This window comes from Poecilia latipinna, unplaced genomic scaffold, assembly GCF_001443285.1.
Source record: "Poecilia latipinna isolate Pla-1442-1.1 unplaced genomic scaffold, P_latipinna-1.0 Scaffold13, whole genome shotgun sequence".
In the NCBI taxonomy this organism is placed as follows: domain Eukaryota; kingdom Metazoa; phylum Chordata; class Actinopteri; order Cyprinodontiformes; family Poeciliidae; genus Poecilia; species Poecilia latipinna.
In genome coordinates this window covers 470,014-492,904 of record NW_015112629.1, presented here as the reverse complement: position 1 = coordinate 492,904, position 22,891 = coordinate 470,014, and the positions used below count along the sequence as shown (strand labels likewise).

The 22,891-nt window shown below is 38.4% G+C and overlaps 1 protein-coding gene across 4 annotated transcripts; it reads left to right on the top strand.

Annotated features, from left to right (window-relative positions):
- The first annotated feature begins 729 nt into the window (after positions 1-729).
- hook3 (hook microtubule-tethering protein 3) lies at positions 730-21,106 on the top strand. 4 transcript variants are annotated; one of them, XM_015031100.1, is made up of 25 exons: positions 730-908; positions 5,204-5,289; positions 5,407-5,479; positions 5,565-5,615; positions 5,722-5,854; positions 5,960-6,027; positions 6,141-6,206; positions 7,106-7,189; positions 7,729-7,791; positions 9,126-9,289; positions 9,379-9,519; positions 10,351-10,438; positions 10,547-10,660; positions 10,808-10,918; positions 11,016-11,100; positions 11,196-11,265; positions 13,350-13,490; positions 13,729-13,816; positions 14,035-14,069; positions 14,211-14,293; positions 14,646-14,746; positions 14,868-14,972; positions 15,067-15,138; positions 15,902-16,038; positions 17,894-21,106. In XM_015031100.1, exons 1-25 carry the CDS (start codon positions 852-854, stop codon positions 17,907-17,909), a joined length of 2,232 nt encoding a protein of 743 aa, XP_014886586.1. In that variant the 5' UTR covers positions 730-851; the 3' UTR covers positions 17,910-21,106. The 4 variants fall into 4 exon arrangements, with proteins under 4 accessions (XP_014886586.1, XP_014886595.1, XP_014886604.1 ...); XM_015031109.1 differs by having other exon boundaries at positions 16,210-21,106; XM_015031118.1 differs by lacking the exon at positions 7,729-7,791 and having other exon boundaries at positions 731-908.
- The last annotated feature ends 1,785 nt before the right edge of the window (positions 21,107-22,891 follow it).

Here is a 22,891-nt window from a genome sequence, read left to right as displayed (position 1 = left end):
TTGGAATAACAAACCTAAAATACGATTTTGAAGGAAAATGAAAAATAAAATTGTTGGCGTACTGCTACTGAAAACTGCTTTCCTTAGTGATTAATACATTTTTATTTAATCTAAACCTGTGGAATTGCATAGACCATTTTCTAGAGTTAGAACATTTACAGTTGAAGTCAAGAACTAAATCCTTAGTAAGACTTGAAAATGGATCTTAATTCTCTTTATCTGAGCTGATTAAGCTTGAAGTAAAAGGAGGTGCTGCAAAGTACTGACTCATAAGAGCTGGATACAAACGCAGCCTTTCCACGCCTTTGTATCGTTTAAATAAAGTAGTTTTAATTTTAAAACCACTCTTGAAAAACTAAGCTTTTTTTCCCCATTTGACGATTATTCATAACTTCGAGTTGTTTTAAACTCCAATAACAAACTGTAAGAAGAAACAAAAAGCTCAATAAATATGAATTGTTTTAGAAAGCACTGTGTTGACCTAACTATCTATGTGTAGGGTATAATTCCAGGTGTAATATTTTACAGTTGAAAAGTAAAAATAAGCGAAACATGAATTTCATTTAACAAATGCTCCTATAATTGGTAAAGATTTTGTTTGCTAAACAATCCGTCTGAGACACATAATACATACTCTATAATAATAGAAAATAAAAAACAGTTCTGCTGACCCTGCCCGCCCACAGCGCCTCCGAAAGGCGCCGGCTTGGGCAAAGCAGCGAACCCTATCACTGGCCGACGTATCGGTGAGACACCGAAAAAGCAGCAGAGACCTCTGGAGTGTATGAAGCTCGCTGTTAAGTTCGGGCTCCCTTCGCCACGCAGACTCAGCCAGCCTACGTGAACTAACCATGAGCACATCAGAGTCCTTGGATCGAATGGAACTCTGCGAAAGTCTCTTGACATGGGTAAATACTTAAATCAGAGTGTTTTTATAGTGACAGACAGCTCTCCGGCGCCGGGGCGATGCTAGCTAGCATAGAAGAGCTAGCGATCGCTCCTGGAGCTAACAGAGGAAACGTTAGCTGGCTAAAGGAAAATGACACTTTGGTTACGTATGCAGGCCAGCTGTTTGCTGTGTTCAGCCACCATCTACCATCGTGTGACCAGAATGTCGATTACAGCACAAATCAGATTTGCTGTTACTTAATGTTAGCTCAACTTTCTGGTTCTTAAATCTCAGCTGTATGTAAAAACAGTAGATCCAGACAACATCGGTGTTAGGCTTTAGTTTAGCATTTCTTTGGCGAAGCTCCCCCCCCACCCCCTAGATCGTTTAACGTGTCAGCTTTGAGGCTGAATTCCTGTCATTCTTGTCAATGTAGCATGATGCTCACTCGTCCTTCTTCATTCTTTCTACTGAGCCAGCTGTCAGATACACGACGCTTCCCTCATCATTTATTTGCACCTTCTCAAAATCCAGCCAAACTCGGAATTACAGAGCTGAAAAGCTGTCAGACCCCAAAGTCACGTGGTTTCCTGTCGTTCATGTTTACACTGTTGGAGAAAATCTCCCAGCTCTCTGTAGTCAGAGATGTAATACTTCCGATGATGCTCACCCTGTTTGGTAAATTTGAAATGTAATGTTTGTTGTTGTACATTTGATCAGTGTTGTCAGAAAACATTTCAAAATTGCTCTGGTCACATGTTTACATCTCAGGAAAGTGTATATATTTACATGACAGATCCATTTATCTGAATTGGCTGATTTTCCCTCTATCACCCAGGTTTGAAAAAAATGTTTGAAATTTTCACCACTGAAACTGCCTTTTACTGATTATGAACCAATGAAAGGAAAACAATCATATTCTGAACTTTTTTACTGATTGACTGGCACATGTCTGCTGTAAAACTAACATTTATTAAAGAACCTGCAGCATTTTGTCTCCTGTTTATATGTTATGATAGTTGGAAAAAAAAAAAAAAAAAACATAAATCGATATCAACCTAGAAGTGGTTGATTGGTGCATCTATTCTTTACAAATATATTTATTTTCACTGCAAAGGTATATCTGTTTATGCAACTTAGAACTTTGCATTGTTAAATGGTTTTGATTTATTTAGACGACACTGATTATGGATTGTCAGATATGTCTTGTTATGGAAACTTGCCATAAGGAACGTGTTGTCCCACAAACTGCCTGCATAGGTCAGGAGCCTGTTTAACAAAGACAGGTACTGATTGAAGAGCTTGATACATTCTTGCTGTGTTGTATCTGTATTCCTCAGCATTGTCTAGTGCGTCATGCTGTCTGGATGCAAACTGAAGAACACATCTGATTACTGTCTGTTACTTAACCTGCAGCGTTTTGTTTTAATTCCCTTTCCGATGGTCGAACGTTTCATTTTCCCAGCCGTTTCTGCCAACCTATAGGTGTGGATTTCCTCTTTGACCTCACTCGACTCTTCAGTTTTGTGTTTACTTCAGTTTGAACATTTGTGGGCTCAGTTTCAGTTTCAGCAGTCCATTGTAAACCTGCTGGATTTGGTATCCTTGCTTTGACTTGGCCTGTGCCGGCTGTGGTCGATAATTTCCATTGTGAATTAGTTGATATAATTAAAGCCTCTTCTAGCTTTCCATTTGAGCCCGTTTACCCTGCAGTGCTGGGCAGCGTGCGCGACGCAAACTGGATGTAATCTGAAACAAGTGCGAATGTTGAGCCTTTTGAATGTCTCACATTGCATGATGGTTAGGTTCCAGATTAATTAAACCGATTCAGCTATTATATCACCAAGAGGCAATTTAATGAGCTGCAAATTATAAACAGTAAACATTTACATGTTGTCTTTTATGAGAATGACATCTGTTGCTTAGTGACACGTTAGCTGTCAGTGACAGATTGGGGTTATAGTGGATCCAGTACCAGAGAAATGTCCAGACGAACCATTTGAAAAGTGTGTGTGCACCGGCTCTAACGGCACAGAAAGCTTTATAAAGCAACATGAGGCCCATTTCACAGATACACAATGTGTAAAGCAAGCCGCCTGAATCGCTCTCTCTCTCTCTGCTACTTCTATACGGTTGGTTCCACATGAGCATCAAATCGCTTAAATCCGTTATCTGGTTGTTATGATCACTGTTTTTTAATTTGTTAAACGTAGGAAAACTGGTAATTATGTATGTTTTTTTCTTTAAAAAAAAAAAAAAGTAAGCGTCTGGTTTCAAATTGTCTGAATATGTTTAAATCTGCAACAACAGATGTTGCTGAAAGTTTCCAAGACTGTCAAACAGGTTATTCCCTGTGTGAAAATGTTTTCGTCCTTTTCGTTTCCCCGCATCCCATTTGTGTTTTTAAGTGGGTGGTTCGCCCCGTGTTTTTCTTTCCTTCCTCGTCTTTCCTGCAAAAAAAAATAAAAAAAAAAAGGAAATGATGCAGAGCAAATGTTGTGGCTCAAAACATTTAGAACAATGTTTCTTCCCGCTGCCTGCTTTATGGCCGTGCTTCAGTTCTCTCCCCAGAATGAATATGGAACTGAACGTCGTTTTGAGATGCGCCGTTTCGCACTATTTACCATCTGTGATCTCAGTCTGCAATATCTGTTTCTCCTTATCGTACCTCAAACTGGAGAAAAGTGAGTAGCATAGACATTAGAGAAGGTAATGCGTACGCTTAAATCAGCAGAGGTTCTTACCTTCAGTAGTTAGACGGATCGATGAGGGAAGTGTAACTGTGTCTTTTAAAGTAAATGATAAGAAACTAAGAATATATATATATATTTTTTTACATAAACATAAAAATATGGAACATAAGCTCCCTGTAAGCATGATGGTAGTTTGCAAGTGTTTTTCACCAAGTTTGCTGTCTTTTTCCTTATGTTGCTTCTTAAATGATACATTTAAAGAGAATATTTTAACATTAGAAGTTTAGTTAGTTACTACAGAGAGTGTTATAATACATCAAGCTCGAGATGATGCACAAAACTACATTTACAAGCTGAGCTGAGGATTTACATTTATTATGAGGAAGAAAGGGGTTTCAGAGTTGCAACTCTGCTATAAGCAAAGGTTCTTTCAGCCAGCTGAGCAGCAGTGTGCAGCATCAAGTGAAAGGGGTTCAGAAGTGGACGACTCTGACATTTCATTTCATTTCATTGACAGAGCTTTAACTATAGGGAAATATGATGGACTTTTTTATATATATATATAGAAGTGTTAGTTCTGTGCGTCATTTGAAATTTGGAAATCTAGCTCTTCAAGTTCTCTAATGCCAGGTTAGAGCTAGAAAATGAAAAGTTCTTCCAAAAGCTGAAAAGACCCATTCATAAAAATGGCTCCTGAAGCCGAAAAATGAAATAAAACAGAGGCAAATGGACGCCAGGTTGTATGTTCTTAGAGCTCTCAGAGCTGCTTTTTAAATTTCCTCCCGGTATGGAAAAATGAGGCTACCTAACACTCAGACTTCAGAAACCTCGTCTGTTTTCTTGCTGTTTGAATTCCAGCATTCCTGCAACAAGTTTCCCTCCTCCTTTGGCGCATGTTTCACTGGCATCTACACTGAAGAATATAATATCCGTTACAGCTGCATACTTTCTGCCTGTGCTAGCAGGAGAAAACTGCAACTATGGGGAAAAGACAGTGGTGACATGGCATGTGAGGTAGTGTGGAAAGAAGAATAGGATCCGAAAATTACTGAGGCGATGGAACAGGAAGTAAGTGGTGAGGAGAAGCAAAGTGGACTTGGACAGTGCGTGTAAATACTCAGGTTGTACTTTCAGTAAATTCTTTCTGAAATATCTACTTCTACTGGCAAATAAACATCCGGTTTAGCTTGTGTTTCCTGGCACAAAAACATGTCTTTAAATTCTCTGACGACAGATATTTTCCGCCTGTTTCCCTGCTGCTGTTAGGAGCTTAGCATTCGGTGTCACGCTGCAGATATTTCAGACACAGTTCTGAAAATGCATGAAGAAGATTTCAAACCAAATTCACAGTGATTTTATCAGACCTGTTAATGGCGACGGTGTTTTATGAACCACTAGGGGGCACAATTAAACTTTAAAAACAAGTTTAAATTCACAACCTTATTCTAAAACAAAAACTGTGTTTCATTCTCTTTTTAGTTTTCATACTACAAAGTAATCAAAATGTTGACATTCCACTGTGTTAAACAGTAACACTGGTTAAACTGATCGCAGCTTACCCTAAAAATGTGTGTGTGTATGTGTGGGTGCGTGCGTGTGTGTTTGCCTACCGCTTCCACAGATCCAAACATTTGGAGTGGAGGCACCATGTAAGACAGTTGAAGATTTGACCAGTGGGGTCGTAATGGCCCAAGTCCTGCAGAAAATGTGAGTTTTTGTTTATTTATTTTTTCCATTTATTTGTTTAGTGTCACTCACTGTTTTTGTCTTGACACATTTATGCTACTAATATTTTCTTTGATTTTTTTTTTTTTTTTTTTTTAGCGACATATCATATTTTAATGATGCTTGGATTACCAGAATCAAGCCAGAGGCCGGGGACAACTGGAGGTTAAAGGTCAGCGCTGTCCTTTCTCAGCAGCAAATGTATGAAGTTGCATGGTAGTAATGAGTGAAATTTAACCAAGTTTGTCTTTCGACAGGTCAGCAATCTAAAGAAAATCTTGAAAGGCATTCTGGACTATTACCAGGAGGTAAGAACATGCAGCTGTGCAAGTTTTGATTTAGTCTGTCTCAGGTTTAGATGATTTTTGTTTTGTTATTATAAATATAATAAGTATTTAACATTTTTCTTTTCAGGTCTTAGGTCAACAGATCAATGATTTCACACTACCAGATGTAAATTTGATAGGAGAGCACGCTGATGCTGCAGAACTCGGGAGAATGTTACAACTCATCCTGGGCTGCGCCGTTAACTGCGAACAGAAACAAGGTGCTTATTTCACCCTCTGATAATAAAGCTGGTATAAATGATCAGCAGATGAACTGTATCTATGATGGTCTGATTGATTTTTGTTTGCCGTTTTGCGTTGCATAGAATACATCCAGACCATAATGGTGATGGAGGAATCGGTACAGCATGTTGTCATGACCGCCATCCAGGAGGTGGGCATTTTGTTCTCACATTGATATTATTTTGACTCATCCTTTGTGTTTTTAATTTGTTATAAACAATCACTGTTTTTCTTTTTTTTTTCTTTTTTTTTGTCCCTCTGCAGCTGATGAGTAAAGAGACTGCTGTCACCCCTGGAGGAAATGACTCGTATGCAGATCTGGACAGAGAGGTGTGGAAAGTTTTATTATTCACAAGATCAATTCTGTTTTGCTGGATGCCAGAAGAATGACGGCTTCTTTTATGAGGGACTGAGATCAGCAGTGTACTAAGGGATGTTGGCAGTTTGGAAGTCCAATCTGTTCTTTTCACATGATACGATCTATATTGTGAAGCGGATCTGTCCCTTCTGGAGTAAACCTTCCTTACAACATGACGGGACATGTTCTAAATGAGCCGTGGTCTTTAAAAGCAAAGATCTTTATCACATAGTGCATTTGCGATCTGTTATTTGACTTTTTTAGTTTGCTTGTTTGACCTGATTAAAAGCACAATAATTTAAGACTGCATAAACATCTACATTTGCAATTAATAGAAAACTTTAATCAAGAAAATCGAATTATTCTTCCAAATAGAAATAATGTTGTTTATCCTATCAGAGAGTATCTGATCTAAAGAAGAAGTTTTTGTCTGTTTTCATGCCAGTGAGCAACAAATGGTCATGTCTTTAACACTATATATTTATATATATATATATATATATATACACATATATATCTGCTTTCAGCTGAGCTTATGTAAGGGGAGAATCAGTGCAGGTCTTAAACAGTCAAACGGTTTGTGTTAAACCTTTTTAAAGTCTTAAGTACAGTTACGTTATCAGGTCTTCCATTGATTATTTAGTTTCCTCTTCATGTATGACCTGCAGATCTCCCAAAGAAAACATTGGTGTCTCATTTTGGATTTTCTGCTTCTGAACCCAAAAGAGCGCAGATTATTGACAGATCATTTGAAAGCCGTGTACATATGAGAGGATTTTGATTGTGACCCAGCCATCTGTCATCAGTTTAATCAGACAAATTGGTGCAATTTTAATGTGTTGTTTCCCCCCCCCCACCCACTTGTTTTTAGCTCAAGAAGACAATTGAGGAGCTGAATGATGCTTTGGCAACCAAGGAAGAGATTTCTCAGCGGTGTCGTGAGCTTGACTTGCAGGTCAGTTTAGAATGATAATAATGATAAAAAAAAAATTATAACAATGCATTTTTTTAACTACTAGAAGTCCAAACTGTTATTGTGCAATTGTTGTGAATAAAAATAAAATAAAATATAAAAAAAAAAAACTGATGAATTAACCACGTATAAACAACAACTTTTATAAAATATTCAACACCGGGAGAACATGTCTCATGTTTTCTTATATATTTTGTAAATTATTTAATATGCACTGATTGTGTTATGCTTCCTAATTTAACAAATGTTATTCAGCATATTTAGGAAAAAAATAAATCTGCTCTCTCTTTTTTTTGTTTCTTCGCTACTTTTTATTTCATGTCATTAAAACTGATGAATTTTCCTCACGAGGAGCAAACCTATGGTGATTTTTTTTTTCTTTTTTAGCCTCATTGTTGAAGTCTGATCTGGAAAACTTACAAAAAACAGCTGTGGATCTAAAATTGTTGTTGTTGTTCTTTGTCTTTAAGTCGTTTCCCATTTCTTTCCTGTCTGTTTCAACACTGTGGCTTGTTTTAAAGGCCCTCCATGCCCAAGAGGAGCGTGATAGACTGAGGTTAGACTTTAATGAGCTAGAAGAGAGGGTAAATCCAAACTTCATTTTCTCTCTTGTCTGCCTTCCATCCACACTGAGTGCCGTGTTAAGTAGTCCTGCCGTTGTTTTCAGCCTGCTTGCACCAGATTTTTCTCCTCCAAACTGTGTGAGCATGTGCGAACGTGTACACGTTTGTGCACAAACGCTTGTGCACACATCTACACGTGGTGCTTTTGGAGCACACACACCGTCTAGAGCTGCAGTTTTGTCTTGAGTGTGTCAGGTGGTGTCCTGCACTAATGATCCTGAGCGTTTCTCACCTCAGTGTGTTTCATCCTTTTTAGTAGCAGCAGTAAGACGGCAAGAGAAAGAGGTTGAAATGAAAGTGGGGGAAGAAAAAAAAAACATTTACAGCAAAACCTTTTTTCCCCCCTTAAGACTTCCTGTTATTTTTTGTATCTTGGGACTTTTGGTCTTTTGTATCTTGGGACTTTTGGTCTTTCATAGGGATTACGCTCTTCAAAAACATTCTTCTTATTTTGAATATAGACATTTGTGTTATTTCTGGCTTTTTTTCTATCCACCCACACCTTAGTTGGAGTATTTTCTTGTTGCGATCTTGGAATTTTCACAGCAATGCAACTTGTCCTAGAGGTCGTTATCATAAGCCATTTATGGACACATCTCAGTATATTAAAATATCACCAAGAAATGAACTTATTTTAAAAACCTCATTAAAATAAGTTCACTTTGAGGCCTAATGAAACTATAAATTAGGGTTAAGTTGTCAACGCTGGACAGTTTAAAGACGATCAGTGACCGTTTTCCTGTCGTTTCTGATGATCGTTGCGTGTAGCTCTGAGTTTTTTAAAGATTACGTTGTTCTTGGTCAAATATGGGAACTGAAAAATGATTAAAAAAATGGCATGATGGGTAATTTTGCCTTTGAACATATCAAAATATTTTCATTTCTTAAGAAAAATCGTATGGTGAGTTCTTGCTTTTGCTGTTTGAAAAGGACGACAACCAGCAGCTTCTGCTTTGCTTCGTGTGGAGTTTGATTCCTTGGTTATCAAACTGAAAAGAAAACATGTCCCCATACGCAACCCTCCCGCTGTGTTGGAATTTATTTGCCTCATTGATGTGTGTTTGGTGTGTACTTACCAGAGTAATGCGTTGATGCAGTGATTGAGAAACTAATTGACTAAATTCTGTGAAAACTAAAGTGTAACCTATGTATTTTAAGTATCTCAAGTATCTCAAAACTTTAACTGCTTTTTATGTCATTGCCTTGTTCACCTCTCTGGATTCCCCTGCGTTTTCCTCCTTTCGTCCCACACTTCCTGTTCTCTGCCTGCATCGGCAACACCTCCACCATCTCAGGTGGCGGCTCTGCAAGAAGAGAAGAGCAGCCTGCTGGCCGAAAACCAGCTCCTGATGGAGAGACTTAACCAGTCTGACTCTATCGAGGACATAAACAGCCCTGCTGGACGTAGACATCTCCAGCTGCAGACACAGCTGGAGCAGCTGCAAGAAGAAACCTTCCGGTGGGAACTAGCTTCACAAACTAGTAGCTGAATAGACCGAAGTTGACGTTTTCTTTACAGACGTGTTGATTTTTCATGCTTTCTGTTAGGCTGGAGGCGGCAAAAGACGACTACCGGATCCGTTGCGAGGAGCTCGAGAAAGAGCTCCTAGATGTGAAGTCCCAGAATGAAGAGCTCACGTCTTTGGCAGATGAAGCCCAATCTCTGAAGGACGAGATGGATGTGCTTAGGTAGGACTGGGAGGTGCATGGATGTTATCTTAGTAAAACAAGCAAAGCTTGTAAGAATTAAAGAAAGTAATCACAGTACAACCAAAAACTTCGTTGTAACTTATTAGGATATTATGTGATTGACCAGCTAAGGTTATAAGAGAAAGGGTTTATTGTTTTCACTTTCTTTGTCTTTCTTTTCACAAATAAATATGTAAAAAGAGTGACATAGGTTTTGTATTTACCCCCTTTTCTCACACACCATTCATTTTCACAAATGTATTGATAGAATTGATGGAACTATCTGTCTTTAGCTCTCATAAAAGCTGAACAGAAGTCGGCTTTCAAAGCTTTTGACGAGCAACGTAAATCTGAAATGGTTAATTATCCTGTATTTTATCAGCTTCTCAACACTTTGAATGAACTGTGATTCATTTTATTGCTAGGTATATCAAATCTTTCATCGGCTCTATGTACGTATGATGTGTGATTTTAAAGATTGACCCCAGGAAGAGTGAGCTGTATGTAAAGCCTAGCTAACGTGGATCCTAAAAGATAAACGATAAACTATTAAATACAATTCACGACAACCAAATGCTCTCAAAGGTCAACTAGGTATAGCAAACGAGTCCACCTTCCTGTAATTTAATGCTGTCACTTAATGGGGAGGGAAAAGTTCGCCAAAAAAATGATATATGGATTAGGTTTATAAGTTACACTTTCAAGAATATTTAGTTTGGTTTGCCTTGCGCCGTCTCATAAAATCTCAATAAAAACCACATTTACATGGAAGGAGTACAAATACTTTGAGAAACTAAGTCGACAATTTAGGACTTCCTGTTTTCTTCTTAGACATTCATCTGACAAGGTTTCCAAACTGGAGGGTACCGTGGAGCACTACAAGAAAAAACTGGAGGACATGGGGCTACTCAGGAGACAGGTACAGAAACACACTGACAAATGTCTTTTATCGCCTGCTTGTCAGCCTAAAAGGTTACCTGCAAAGCAGAAGTGATAGATATGGCTAATATTGCTCCCTGTGCTCCAGATTAAGCTTCTGGAGGAGAAGAACACAGTGTTAATGCAGACTAACGTCAGCTTGGAGGAGGAGCTTCGAAAGGCCAATGCTGCCAAGGGCCAACTGGAGACCTACAAGAGACAGGTAGGTCCCTGACCAGCTGGGGTTTTACTGACGGGGGAGCGTAGCCAAGCTCTCTTGCATTTGCAGTCGTGGTGCTCCTGCAAGTTTTTAAGAAATTATGACGGGTGTTTTCTTTTTTTTCTGGGGAACTCCCTCGTCTCTCCTCAGGTGGTCGAACTTCAGAACAGACTTTCGGAAGAGTCTAAAAAGGCCGACAAGATGGAGTTTGAGTACAAACGCCTCAAAGAGAAAGTGGACTCTCTACAGAAAGAAAAAGACGTATGTAATGTCTTTTGAATTTAGAGGGAAATGAAGCTCCCCAAAGTACACTTTCTGTTTGATGTAGTAATGTATCCCCTGTTCTGTCCCTAAACAGCGCATGAGGACAGAGAGAGACTCTCTTAAGGAAACTATTGAGGAGCTCCACTGCGTTCAGGCTCAAGAGGGACAGCTTACATCAAGTACCGGAAAGCCTTTGTGATCAAATATTAACAAACGGAATCCATTATTCTACGTTTGTTTTACAAAATGAACTGCTGTTGTCCGTTTTTATCAGGTTTGTTCCCACTAGGGGGCAGCGAAGGCTCAGATTCCCTGGCTGCTGAGATCACCACTCCAGAAATCCGGTAAGTAAATTAGACTTTTTAGTCCCGTGTCTTATTAATTTGTCAGCAGTCTCTGGTCACTTTGTAGCAGTCGAGTGTTTTCTGATCCAACTTTAACTCTCCTGCTTTGGCCCACCATCCACTGTGCAGTCACGTCAGTCATTCACTTATTTGTCAAACTATATTCAGTGCATTTTATTAAATTTAGCGAACCTGTTTGGTTCACCTGAGCGATAACCATGTGCCCCTAGATAACAAAAGCCTTTTTGCCTGTTATTTTTGAAAATATTTCTTTGACCTCACCTGTTCTAAGCTGGAAATCCATAAACTTCGGTCTTCTTCATAGGAACACATTGGCGTTGTTAAAGTGGGACTTGATTACCTCTCTGAGATTGAAAATGTGACAGCTCAACAGTATGTAGCTAAGTGTGACCCCCTTTTTTAAAAATGTTAGTACCTGCCCCTTTAAAGTTCTTTTCATGTCCCTGATGATGCGCACTAAAACTTCTTAGCCGTACTACTCGGACCATTATTTAATCATCCGAGTAATACTAAAAGGCTTTCTTTACGACTATTGCTAAGTATTTTTATTTTTTTTTTTTAATTAAGGTTTTAAATTGAATCTTTTCAATTTTAGTTCTATAATAGGGGATGAGTAGGTCAATATTTCCCACGCAGAATCTTAACCTCTTACCTGACATGATGACATCTATTTTCCTCATGGGCCCATTGACTTACACGGACAGCTAAAGGGTTTTAAATTACCTTTCAGTTAGCTCTTAAAGTTTTACATTTATTTGTTGCTTTATTTCACACTTCATTCATTCTGTCTGCTGCGGTTCTGGCTGAGGCATTATTAGACTTCTGTGTGAATCTTCCAGAGGCCCTCAGCTGTTCAGTCGGTGTTCTGACTTGTCAGAGCTGTTTTGGCAGCAAAGCTATCTAATCATTATCAGGCAGCAGGTAGTTAATCACAATGTTATGGTTGCTCAACAGAATCATCCACGGTACTGTATGTGTTTCCCCTCGTCCTCAACGAGCCTTTTCTTCTGTTACAGTTTCTCGTTTTGGGTTAATGAGATGTTTCGCTTTAAAGCTTTGTGCAACACCTTTGTACGAGTTGCATCAGCTCGCTAACAGCTTTCCGAGGGAGGTTCTTGCTGTGCCTGGGTTTATGTTCTGTAGTTTTTTTTTGTTTTTTTTTTTTACAGCACTTATGAACCTAAAACAATTGGCCGTTATGCAGAAAATCCAGAAATTATAATCGTTGAAAAGCTGCTTAACCCAAACTCAGACAACTCTAGCAATTAGACAGAATCTACTGAAAGGAAAAAGATTCCCAAGTCAAGATTTTTCATTATCTGTTGAGAATCTTTTAAAATGTCTGGAGTTTTAGGTGTTGTAAATGCATTTCTTTGAATGTGAGTTCATTAAAACCATATACCAGAGATGGACTGATCAGCTTTGACCTGCTGACTCTGATTTGTGACGTAGGAAATTATTAGAAGAGCATTGCAGATGTGTTTTCAGCAGCCCTGCTGTGAGCTCTTAACACTTTAGGAGCAGAGTTGACGTCACGTTGTGTGCATGAAGAAGCAGTTTATGTTTTAAACTCTTAAGCATCCTACATTAGCCGTTTTCACTGCAAACATCAGTCTGTGTGTATTCCCTGGTGAATTCAGACCCTCACCATCCAGTATGTTCCAGAGATTAAAAGCTCAGAAGTGATAAAATAGAATAACTTTGTTGAACTGTGTTCTTCTGTCCTCTTATCGGCTGTAAGTCTCTTCCTTACGCCGCATGAATTATGTTTAAACGGGCCCTGAAATGTTGTAGAAAATGTGTTTTCCTTTTACCTGGGTTTTAAAACCTTCTGTGTTTTTTTTTTTTTCTGACTACATTGCTAAACATCTCGCTGATGCTGAAAAGGTGTTCTTATTTTCTTGACCCTTGCAAACTTTGCCGTATTAATACACGCCATCGCTTTTGAGTTTGGTTGTTTTTGTTTCTACATGTATCCCTAATTCAGTGCCCTAAGTTAATTAGAGATTATTGCCAGCAATTCTGATTCTGACCTAACTGGTCCTCGCGGCGCGTTTCCACAGGGAACATCTGATTCGCCTTCAGCACGAAAACAAAATGCTGAAGCTGGCCCAGGAGGGATCGGACAACGAAAAGATCGCTTTGCTGCAGAGCCTGCTGGAAGATGCCAACAGAAGAAAAAGTGAACTGGAGACAGAAAACAGGTTTGCGCAGAAAACTGTCCAGAAAACAAAAACTTTGTTTCCCACGGTTTAAAGTTCATCTAAATTCAAGATGGACTAGGCATCAGTTGGCTCTCATTTTGATCTGTTGATCTCAGGAGACCTGTATATTTTGTAAGACCTGTAATATTTTATGTACTCCTGTTGTAGTTTTCAGTATTCTCATTCCAGTGTTAAAAAACCTTGTTGTCATATTAGTTTTCCATTTCTTTTCATTTAGATTAATCAATCAGCGGTTGATGGAGGAGCAGAGTCAGGTGGAAGAGCTCCAAAAGACGGTGCAGGAACAGGGTTCAAAAGCAGACGATGTAAGTGAACCGAATCCTCTTTTATGTTTTCATTTCGACTTTTACTGACGATAAATAACCACATGCCTCTAACTTCTAAGTCCGAATAAAAATAAAAGTTTTAAAACATTCACTCTTGACTCGTTTATTGTGCACGTCAGTTTAAATGAGTGACTGTGTATTAATGATTGATTTAATTCCGTTTGTTGTAAAGCATTTTTCATTTGTTTCTGTTTCAGTCATCAGTTCTGAAGAAGAAATATGACGAACATGTGTAAGTTGCATTAAAATAAAGCAGTCATGTATAACTCAGATTGTTTTAAGGGCTTCCTACAAAACTGTCTGACCTAATTTGGCCAAAATCTCACTTTTTATGAATTTTTTTTTTTTTTTTTTCTTCCTGTTGTCGTTTTAGGGAGAAGTTACAAGAAGTGAACAACGAGTTACTGAAGAAAAACGCTATCATCGATGAAATGGAGCCTAAATACAATGCCAGCTGTGAGTTTGGACTAACTGCTGACATGTTTGAAGCCTTCATTTCACTTTCATTTCCCTGCCAAGGCAAGAGCTGTGGAGGAGGAATGCGATCGCTGCCGTTTGTCAGCAGAAATACAAAAAAAAACAACAACAAAAAAACGCCGCAAAGCAAAATTTCATGAAACGTTGGAAAACTGTAGCATTAGCAGAAACAAAAGATCTGCAGCTCGGATTGGGATCTTTGTCATTAAAGACGATCCAAAACACGGCACTGGCCTTGGTAGACGTGTCTTCCACCCTGGTGTGTTTATGTAAAGAACTGTATTACTTTATGTGGGATATGTAGAAAACTTAAAAGATATTTTCATACTAGCCCAACGAGTGGATGAGCTTGAAGAAGCTCTGAAGAAAAAAGATGAGGAGATGAAGCAGATGGAGGAGAGATACAAGAAATATCTTGAAAAAGCAAAAAGTGTGAGTGAAGTTTCAGTAAAAAACAAACAAAAAAAAACCTCTCTATATTTCTATATTTACACACATCAAGCATCTGTAGTCAGACGCATCCAGACACGGGTTCTGATTTTTACTCTGGCAGGTTATTCGGACGCTGGACCCGAAACAGAACCAAGGCTCTGGTCCGGAGGTTCAGGCCCTGAAAAACCAGCTCCAGGAGAAGGAGAGGATGTTGCTCTCGCTGGAGGTAAATGAGCCCCACACTTAGGGGTTGCATAAACACCATCTATTAAATGACTTTATTAAATGTAACTTTAACGTTTTGTGCTCATTTTAAACAGAAAGAAATGGACAAGACAAAAAGCCAGCGGGATCACGAGGAGAAGCTGATTGTTTCAGCCTGGTACAACATGGTAAGAGATGATTTGTTGTTGATTTGGCTGTACATCATGAAAACATGATGTAGGCCATCAATTATGAAACAAGAAATAAACGTTACATTTTGTCAAACGCCGTCAAGCAAATGTTGATCAGGGTTTCAGTTTCTGGAAATCAAAGGCGACTCTAAACAGGCGAGCTTTTAGTCTTGAGTTAAAGGAAGTCGGGGTTTCAGCTGTTTCGCAGTTTTCTGGAAGATCGTTATTTTTTTTTTATGTTGCGTTATAGTGGCACAGACCTTCATTTTAAAAAAAAAAAAATAATTTAATGAAAAGTAACAGTAGAGGGCAGCAAAACTGTGCTTTAGAAACACTGTAGAAACAGGTGAGCACTGGTGTGAGAGCATGAGCTTCGTTTAAGGGAGGTATCCTGTCTACTCTATGTCTGAGTCCACATTTATGTGATGCTATAACACATTATTAAATGAGCTCCATTATTCTATTAAAACTTAATTGCTGTTTCTTGTGTGTCGATTACCTTTTTTCACACTTTGTCATGTTCCTACCACGACCTTCGGTGTAATTTTGTAGGGATTTAATATGCCTGTGTTTACTCACTCTTTGTGAAACAGCTGAAGCTCTGATTACATTTAGGACGGTGCATTAAGCGTGATGTTTTCTACCGTACCTATGTAATGCAATTGAAGATTGCTCTTGTAACGTGCCAAAATGTGCATCAACCTCAAAGAGCCCAGTTTGGCCCTCCCGGAATCAAGTCGTCTTCTCTGTGTCCTACCAGGGCATGTCTCTGCAGAAGAAGGCGGCTGAAGACCGACTCGCCAACACCGGCTCCGGTCAGTCCTTCCTGGCCAGACAGAGACAAGCCACCAGCACGCGTCGCTCCTACCCAGGCCACGTCCAGCCAGCTACCGCAAGGTAGACGGCCCCAGGGCACTAAAAGATAGCTGCTTTTTAAATTCTCTGAACTTGCTTTTAACTGGCAAAACCTGCTTTGAGGCACAACATTTCCATTTATCTCTAATGGATTCTGCCTTTGATTTTCTGTTTTGTTTTTTTTGTTTTTTTCTTTTTTTTCTTCTCAATCAGATCCATGAGGTAAAGATTCAGGGGGCAAGGATGCCCAAATCTTGCACCCTTTTTTTTTTTTTTTCTTCTTCTTCCTGCCAAATCCTATTTTGACCTTGACTCCCATCCAGTGATGCAAGACTTCTACCTTATTTGAACCCCAGCATATTTTTTTTTTTTTTAATATTGACTAATCACTCCAAATGCCCTTCCAACTGACCTCTTGTTGAACTTGTTCTGTGTGACAAACTTTACCACCCAGGCGCTCAGAAGACTTGCATCTTTTTGAGAAGTTATTGTCTTTTTTTGATGAGGAGGAACAGATCTACCTTTTCATGCAGTATTTATGCACTTCTCTACCTGTGACACATCCATAGGAGAACGACTGTCCCTGCTGAAGATCGAATGTTTAAATTTTATTTCATATACCTTTTTACGGTTGGTCTTAATTAACTGATTCATAGGAAGATTTGTGTTGTCGTCTTTATTTTTCCTGTAAATGTCTGAATACGGTGACAGTGGTTTTTAGAATAACTAGGTTACAGTTGGGAAAACGAAAGCAATAATTGGGAAATTTTCTCTCTCCTTTGTTTTTTTCCCCCCCCCCAAAAAAAAGGAATCAACTTCGACAGGGATTGAAGTTGCTTCAGAAGGTGCAATCCATAATTAGCTACAGTGCTGGTCAGAAGTTTTATCGTCAACAAGAATTTATTTCATTTGCGGCTCCTAGTTTGTTTGAAATGTTTTTTTTTTTTTTTTTTTTTTTTTGCAAGGAGTATTTAAAAAGCAAAAAAAAAAAAAGTTATTTTTTCAACAGGAGTGCACAACTTTGAATATTTTCTCCTATTCATATCAGGTTAAAATATAGTTGGATATATTTGAGAATTGGACAAATTGCAGTGGTGCAGCTAACAGACATTTTTCATGAAGCTTTTCCTTCTTCATTAAACGATGCCCCCACCACACATGAGCGTCAGCCTTTCAGCTGCTACAAATGCAGTTTAAATGTAGTCATGGGAGTTAGACCGCTTTCAGGTGTCCAAGTAAACAAGTAATAGAAAAGCCAAATGCTTGAAATTACTAAATATCGCAGTTTTTTTTTTTTTACAGTCACAATGTTGCACACATGTACTGTGGTAATGATTGCGATTATAGTCTCTCATCATCCCGACAATGAACACAATGCAAACTTCTGACCTGCACTGTAGATTGTTAAATGTTCATGCGCGTCAGGATTTAGCTTGTTTAGTAAATAACAGGATTCTGGAGCAGAACCACTGGATCTGGTTTTTAGCTTTACCAGCACGTTCTGGTTTGTGTTGATCAGCGTTTGTGCGCCATAGATTTTTATTTATTTATTTTTTTAACCGTCTGTTCCTCTCAACGAACCATTTTGCAGGACTTTCCTCCAAGATAAAATACTTCACGGGCTTTTAGCCGTGCCATTGTTTGAGAGTTTACGTTGTTCTGACGTACAATTGAAGAAGATGATCTATGTTTCCATATAGGGATTTTAGATGCTCCTTTACCAGGAGTTGCACAAATTGTTGTGCGTCGGTTTTCTTTTCCATCCTCTCTTTAACCCAAATGTTTCACGACCGACAGGTCTTCTATTAACTTTAATTTTAAACTGACACGGTGCTTTTTTTTTATGCTAACCAGCTCTCCCATCTGACCGTAACATCTCTCTCTCCTCCTCCTACAGCAATATCACTGCATGACTGGTATGCCAGTGAGCTGCTCCTAGCCTTGTGCGGCCGGGCCCGGCCTTGTCCCCCCCCTTGTGGCCTGCCCTGACCCCCGGGGCCAGGCCAGGCTGAGGCACCTGATGCATGAACCTGCCTGTCTACTGTTTGCATGACCCCTCTGTGTTATTTCAAGCCTTCAAAATAACCCGTCCCTCTGTCGGCCGCAGCAGCATGAGCACTAACAACCCTTCCGCATTGTTATGCATCATAATCTCCAGGCAAGTCTGATGAGGGGTTTTGGGATCTGAAAAGAAAAGAAAATTCTCCGATTAATTCCCTTTTCCACCTTCCGTGCCAGTAGTCTGATGTTAACGTCCCTGTCCTCCCTCCTTCATACCTTCTAACGCCGCTGTTACACCTGATGGACACATCCACTCGTGCTTTCACGTGCAGCAAGTCTGTTACAACGCAGTGCGCGTTTCAAACATCCCAGAAGGGATCAGAGTACAGCAGTATTTCCTGTCCGTCAACCTGTTACGTATTTATGAAGATCTCGTCTCCGGCTGGCCGCGTCAGGACACCTCAGTGACATATTCCCACAGATCCATTTCAGTCTACATGACTGAGAGGATTAACGTGTTATTTAAGAGGTGGAGCCTGTAAATTGGTCTTGTTTAGAGGTTTCTCCCCTTAAAACTGTCACGTCACGTCTGACCTCTTATTTGGTGGGTTGGATCTTAAAGATGTTTTTTTTTTTTTTTTTTTTTTTTATTTTTTTAATTTAATCCAGGTGTTGATTACAGCAAGTTTTGAACAAAGTAAAAAGCTTTCGGGGACTTTCCTCCGTTGCCTTGTTTTTATGAGCTGACGATGGTAAATAACGTGTGCTATATTAACAGTCTTGTTGCAGATTAGTTTTTATTTGAGTTAAAAGTCTTCATTAAGCCTAATCATGCCTTTTTCCAGCCTTTTTTCTGCATTAGAATTTTTTTTTTCATCTTATTTAATTTATTTTTTGAGTGTAGGCCACAATTTAAGAGATGATTGTAATTATACCAAAAAGCTTATCTCTTTTTTTTCTTTTCTTTTTTTTTAATGATTCACAATTTTAAATTACGATTTTAGATTAAAAGTGCATTTGCATTCATAAGCCAATGGGCAGTCTGTTCACTTTAGGCCCTAACGTAAACTTCATGTTTGGGCTGAGTAGTAATCAGTGAAATGATGTGGAAAAGGCAGAAAAAGGTTGCATTAATTATAACTTCCTTTAAGGAAAACGTCAAACCAGCAAAAAGCAGGAGAATCTTCCTTTCATGTCTGGTTTTCAGTGTTATCAGAGCTAAAAGTCTTGCAGTATCAAAGTATGTTGGCATTTTTCTTTTTGATCATGGAATAAGATGCAGTTCATTCACTTTTAGGCAAATTTAGATGTTTCTGTCAGCTATATGTATGGATGTTTTCCAGTTTTGTTTTAGTAAATGTTTTATTTAACTTTTATTTTCCAGAGTTCATTAAAAATCTTATCCGGAATCTGACAGCATGGACGAGTTGCAAGTGTTAAACCCTAGAAGTGAGAGATGGTTTAACCCTCCAGCTGAGTGCCTTTTGTTTCTGATACTATCAAAAGGTTTTTAGGTTTGGATTCAATATGTTACAAGGTTTATTGAGTATTTACGGCAAACAAAAACCTCAGTTTGTCTTTATCTTGACAATAACTTGACTCTAAGTTTGGCTTAATGAGAGCTTTTCTCCCCAACGTTTTACTCATACTTCTTCTGTTGTGTAATCTTAGTTTAATCCATGCAATGCATTTTATCCTAATGGCTTGTTTATTTATTTATTTTTTTATTTTTTTGCTTGTACAGCAGTGTTAACATTTGTTTTTAATTAGTAGTATTATTATATTACCATTTATACTGTTACAATGGATGTAATTGAGATCAAAATACTGTTAAATAACATATGCAACTAAAGGAGAAGGTTTCTAGTATTAAAGCATTTAACTCCAAGTATAAACTGGAGAACCGTGAAAGTTACGGTTCTTGTACCGACAGTGTTTACAGGGAAAAAAAAAATCTTTTTTTTTCTTTTTTTTTTTTTTAAACACTGCACAAATAAATTAGCATTTGTAATTGAGTACGATGCTTTTCTCTGGAACAAAAGAAGCAAAAACACATTTTAATTCTCGCATCAGCAAGATTTTCAGTACTCGCACAAATGACCTTTTAAGTCTATGGAGATGAGATTGACATGATGGTAGCAAAAATGATCATCAAAAAAAACTTTTTTTAAAAAAAAAAAAAAAAAAGTGTTGAAATAACATTTAAGAACATGGACGACTAAAGTTTCCAGGATTTCTTTTTTTTTTTTTTTTATTAAATCATTTTTTTGAAAATTATGCGACATTAACCATTTTTCCTGTTTGTACTTCAAGTAACGTTACACAGACCTCTTTTAACCGTCCGTCCTCAGAACATGGTTTGTATATATGGCAACGCATCCACATTGTGGTTGACCTGTTGACATTTATGTCAGGGATTTGGGGAAACCTGCGTTATGATCATCTAAAAACAAACAAAAAAAAAAAGCAGGCTTTCTGGTTTCCTCCTTGCATCCCTATCAAACCACCCACTGTAATTTTGTGTTCGCATACCTCCATTACCTGATTACAGGTGGGGCCAATTTGTTGTCCTTTTCAATGCACATTTCTTGACAATAAAGAAGGGGTTAAACACCCGGTGTGCTGCTCTAACGAAAACTTTGAAACTCACTTCAGTGTTCTAAGAACAAATATTTTATGCTGACACCCATTGAAAACTATCATGTCTGTGTATTTTTACATGCCTGGTATTCCCTAGAGTTTTTTTTTTTTTTTTTAATTTGGCTATTAATATCACTAAGGCTCTGTCAAATGAATTAGAAAGCTGATATGAACAACAAAAGGGGCCTTGTCTGGTTATTGTTCCATGAATCGCAAAGTAGCAAATAATGTCCTATTTGCCAATGTTTTATATTGCTTGTATAGAAAGACAAATTGTACATAACATTTGTGGTCGTGTCGTAGGGCTGTTTTAAAAATATATGCGATTGAGGAAATCAGGAGATCATGTCTAGTTAGGTGGATTTCATCTCACATTTATCCAACAAGGATTAATTACGCTGATGAAAATGTGCTTCCGACACCATGAAACCTTGAAACCACGTTGTAAATAAAACTTGTATAAAAACAAGTTGTTTTGTCCCATTTATTCAGATTTTTTTTCCACACAGTACATTGTTTGATCAAAATATATGAGCAGTAATACTTGATAATGACATGCAACTATTGTACGTAAAACTAACACCCTTAGATGCCAAAAACTACAAAATACAACTTGGTGTTTGTAAAATAAAGCAGCATTTGCAAACGGAGTGTTTTAAAACCGGCCCGTCGTTCTTGAACGTATCCTTAGCTCAGAATTGGAGCAGGGCTGTACAGTGTTATATTTACCCTACCTTTCCCAACCTAGCATTCCATCTCTAATCTTACAAATAATTCTGCTGTCTTATGTTATTCTCTGTAAGCAATGGAAAAAATCTGTTAGTCCAGACTTTGAACTGCACCTCTTCTCTGCTGACACGAACTGGGCTCAGCCTGGGAAATGGAGCCTGAACGCCCCTCGAGGCTGCGGACACCGGAACATCCCTGTATCAGTGTCCTATTCTTCATTCCGGAGCGCTCCTTTTTCTCCTCTCTCTCTAACCTCAGCCTCTGGGTGCTTCTTGACACAAGTCCCAGCAGAGGTCCATAGTCAATATAAATACACTTCTCTGGTTACCCCCCCCAACTTCTGTCTTTGACATTCTAAGTGAAAAGAGGGGAACTGATGGTTACAGTTCAATGTGGCAATATCAAATTCCATTTCAGGATGAAATCAAAGACTTTTAATGTGGTTAGGTCTGAAAAACACAGAGATGTTCTTGTTCTCTGGAAGTACATTTAGTGTTTAATCAAATGTATGTCTCTTGCTCTCTGCTAATACAACAGTCATACAGGTACCGGTCAAAAGTGAAAAATTATACCTCAAATACTTTTCAATTGCAGTTCTTCCCCCAATTTTAAGTCCAGGTTTTTGTTTTGCTGAGAATTGTTTGTTTTTGTGGTAGCCACTTGACCTGTGGCTCATTCAAGCATAAAAAGGCTCCAAGCCTCAAAAGATGAGCCAAAATGATGTCAACACGTAACAGAAAACCAATTGTAAATGGGATCTTTTTACCTTTTCTACCCATTTCTGTCATTGAACCTTTGAAAAATATCACAACATGGACTGACAAGTAATATTTTGCAACAAAAGTTTCATTCCCATGGATTGATTAGCTGAGAAAAACTGCTATACAGCATTGTGAAATGTGTTTGCTTCTTTATGGACTTTTAAAAATTCTTATATTGTTTGTGTAATGGATTCAAAAACATAAAAAAAAAGGTGCAGTTATTTTTTTAAGGTATATGGCAGACAACATGAAGCAGGCAAACATAGGAGATCGGGTAAAGAACAGCAACTCATTACCCGATTTAAGAAATTCAAGAGCAGCTTTGAAACAAACTATTCACATCTATATATCTGGACGGGGATACAAACCCATTGTTTAGACACTGGGTTCTAGTGAATCACAGTGAGAACCAATAACTGAAAATGAACAAACATCAAACACTACTGAACCTTCCCAGGGGTGACTAGCCTAACAAAATCCCTTTGAGAGTTCAAAAACAACATATAATTCACTGCAGGCCTCTTTTGGCTCTGTTAAGATTAGTGTTTGTTCTTCAGAAAGAGGCTTTGCAAAAACTGCATCCCTGGGAGTTTTCCCAAGTTGAAAACTACTGCTGAGCAAGGAGAGCAGAAACACAAACGCCGGTTTCAAAACTGCCTAAAAACATCAGTATGACTTTTAGGAGATTATTCCAAATCTTATATTATTTTAAATGATTTTCATTCACCCTAAAACTTTGTTTCTGATGGGATATGAAACAGTCT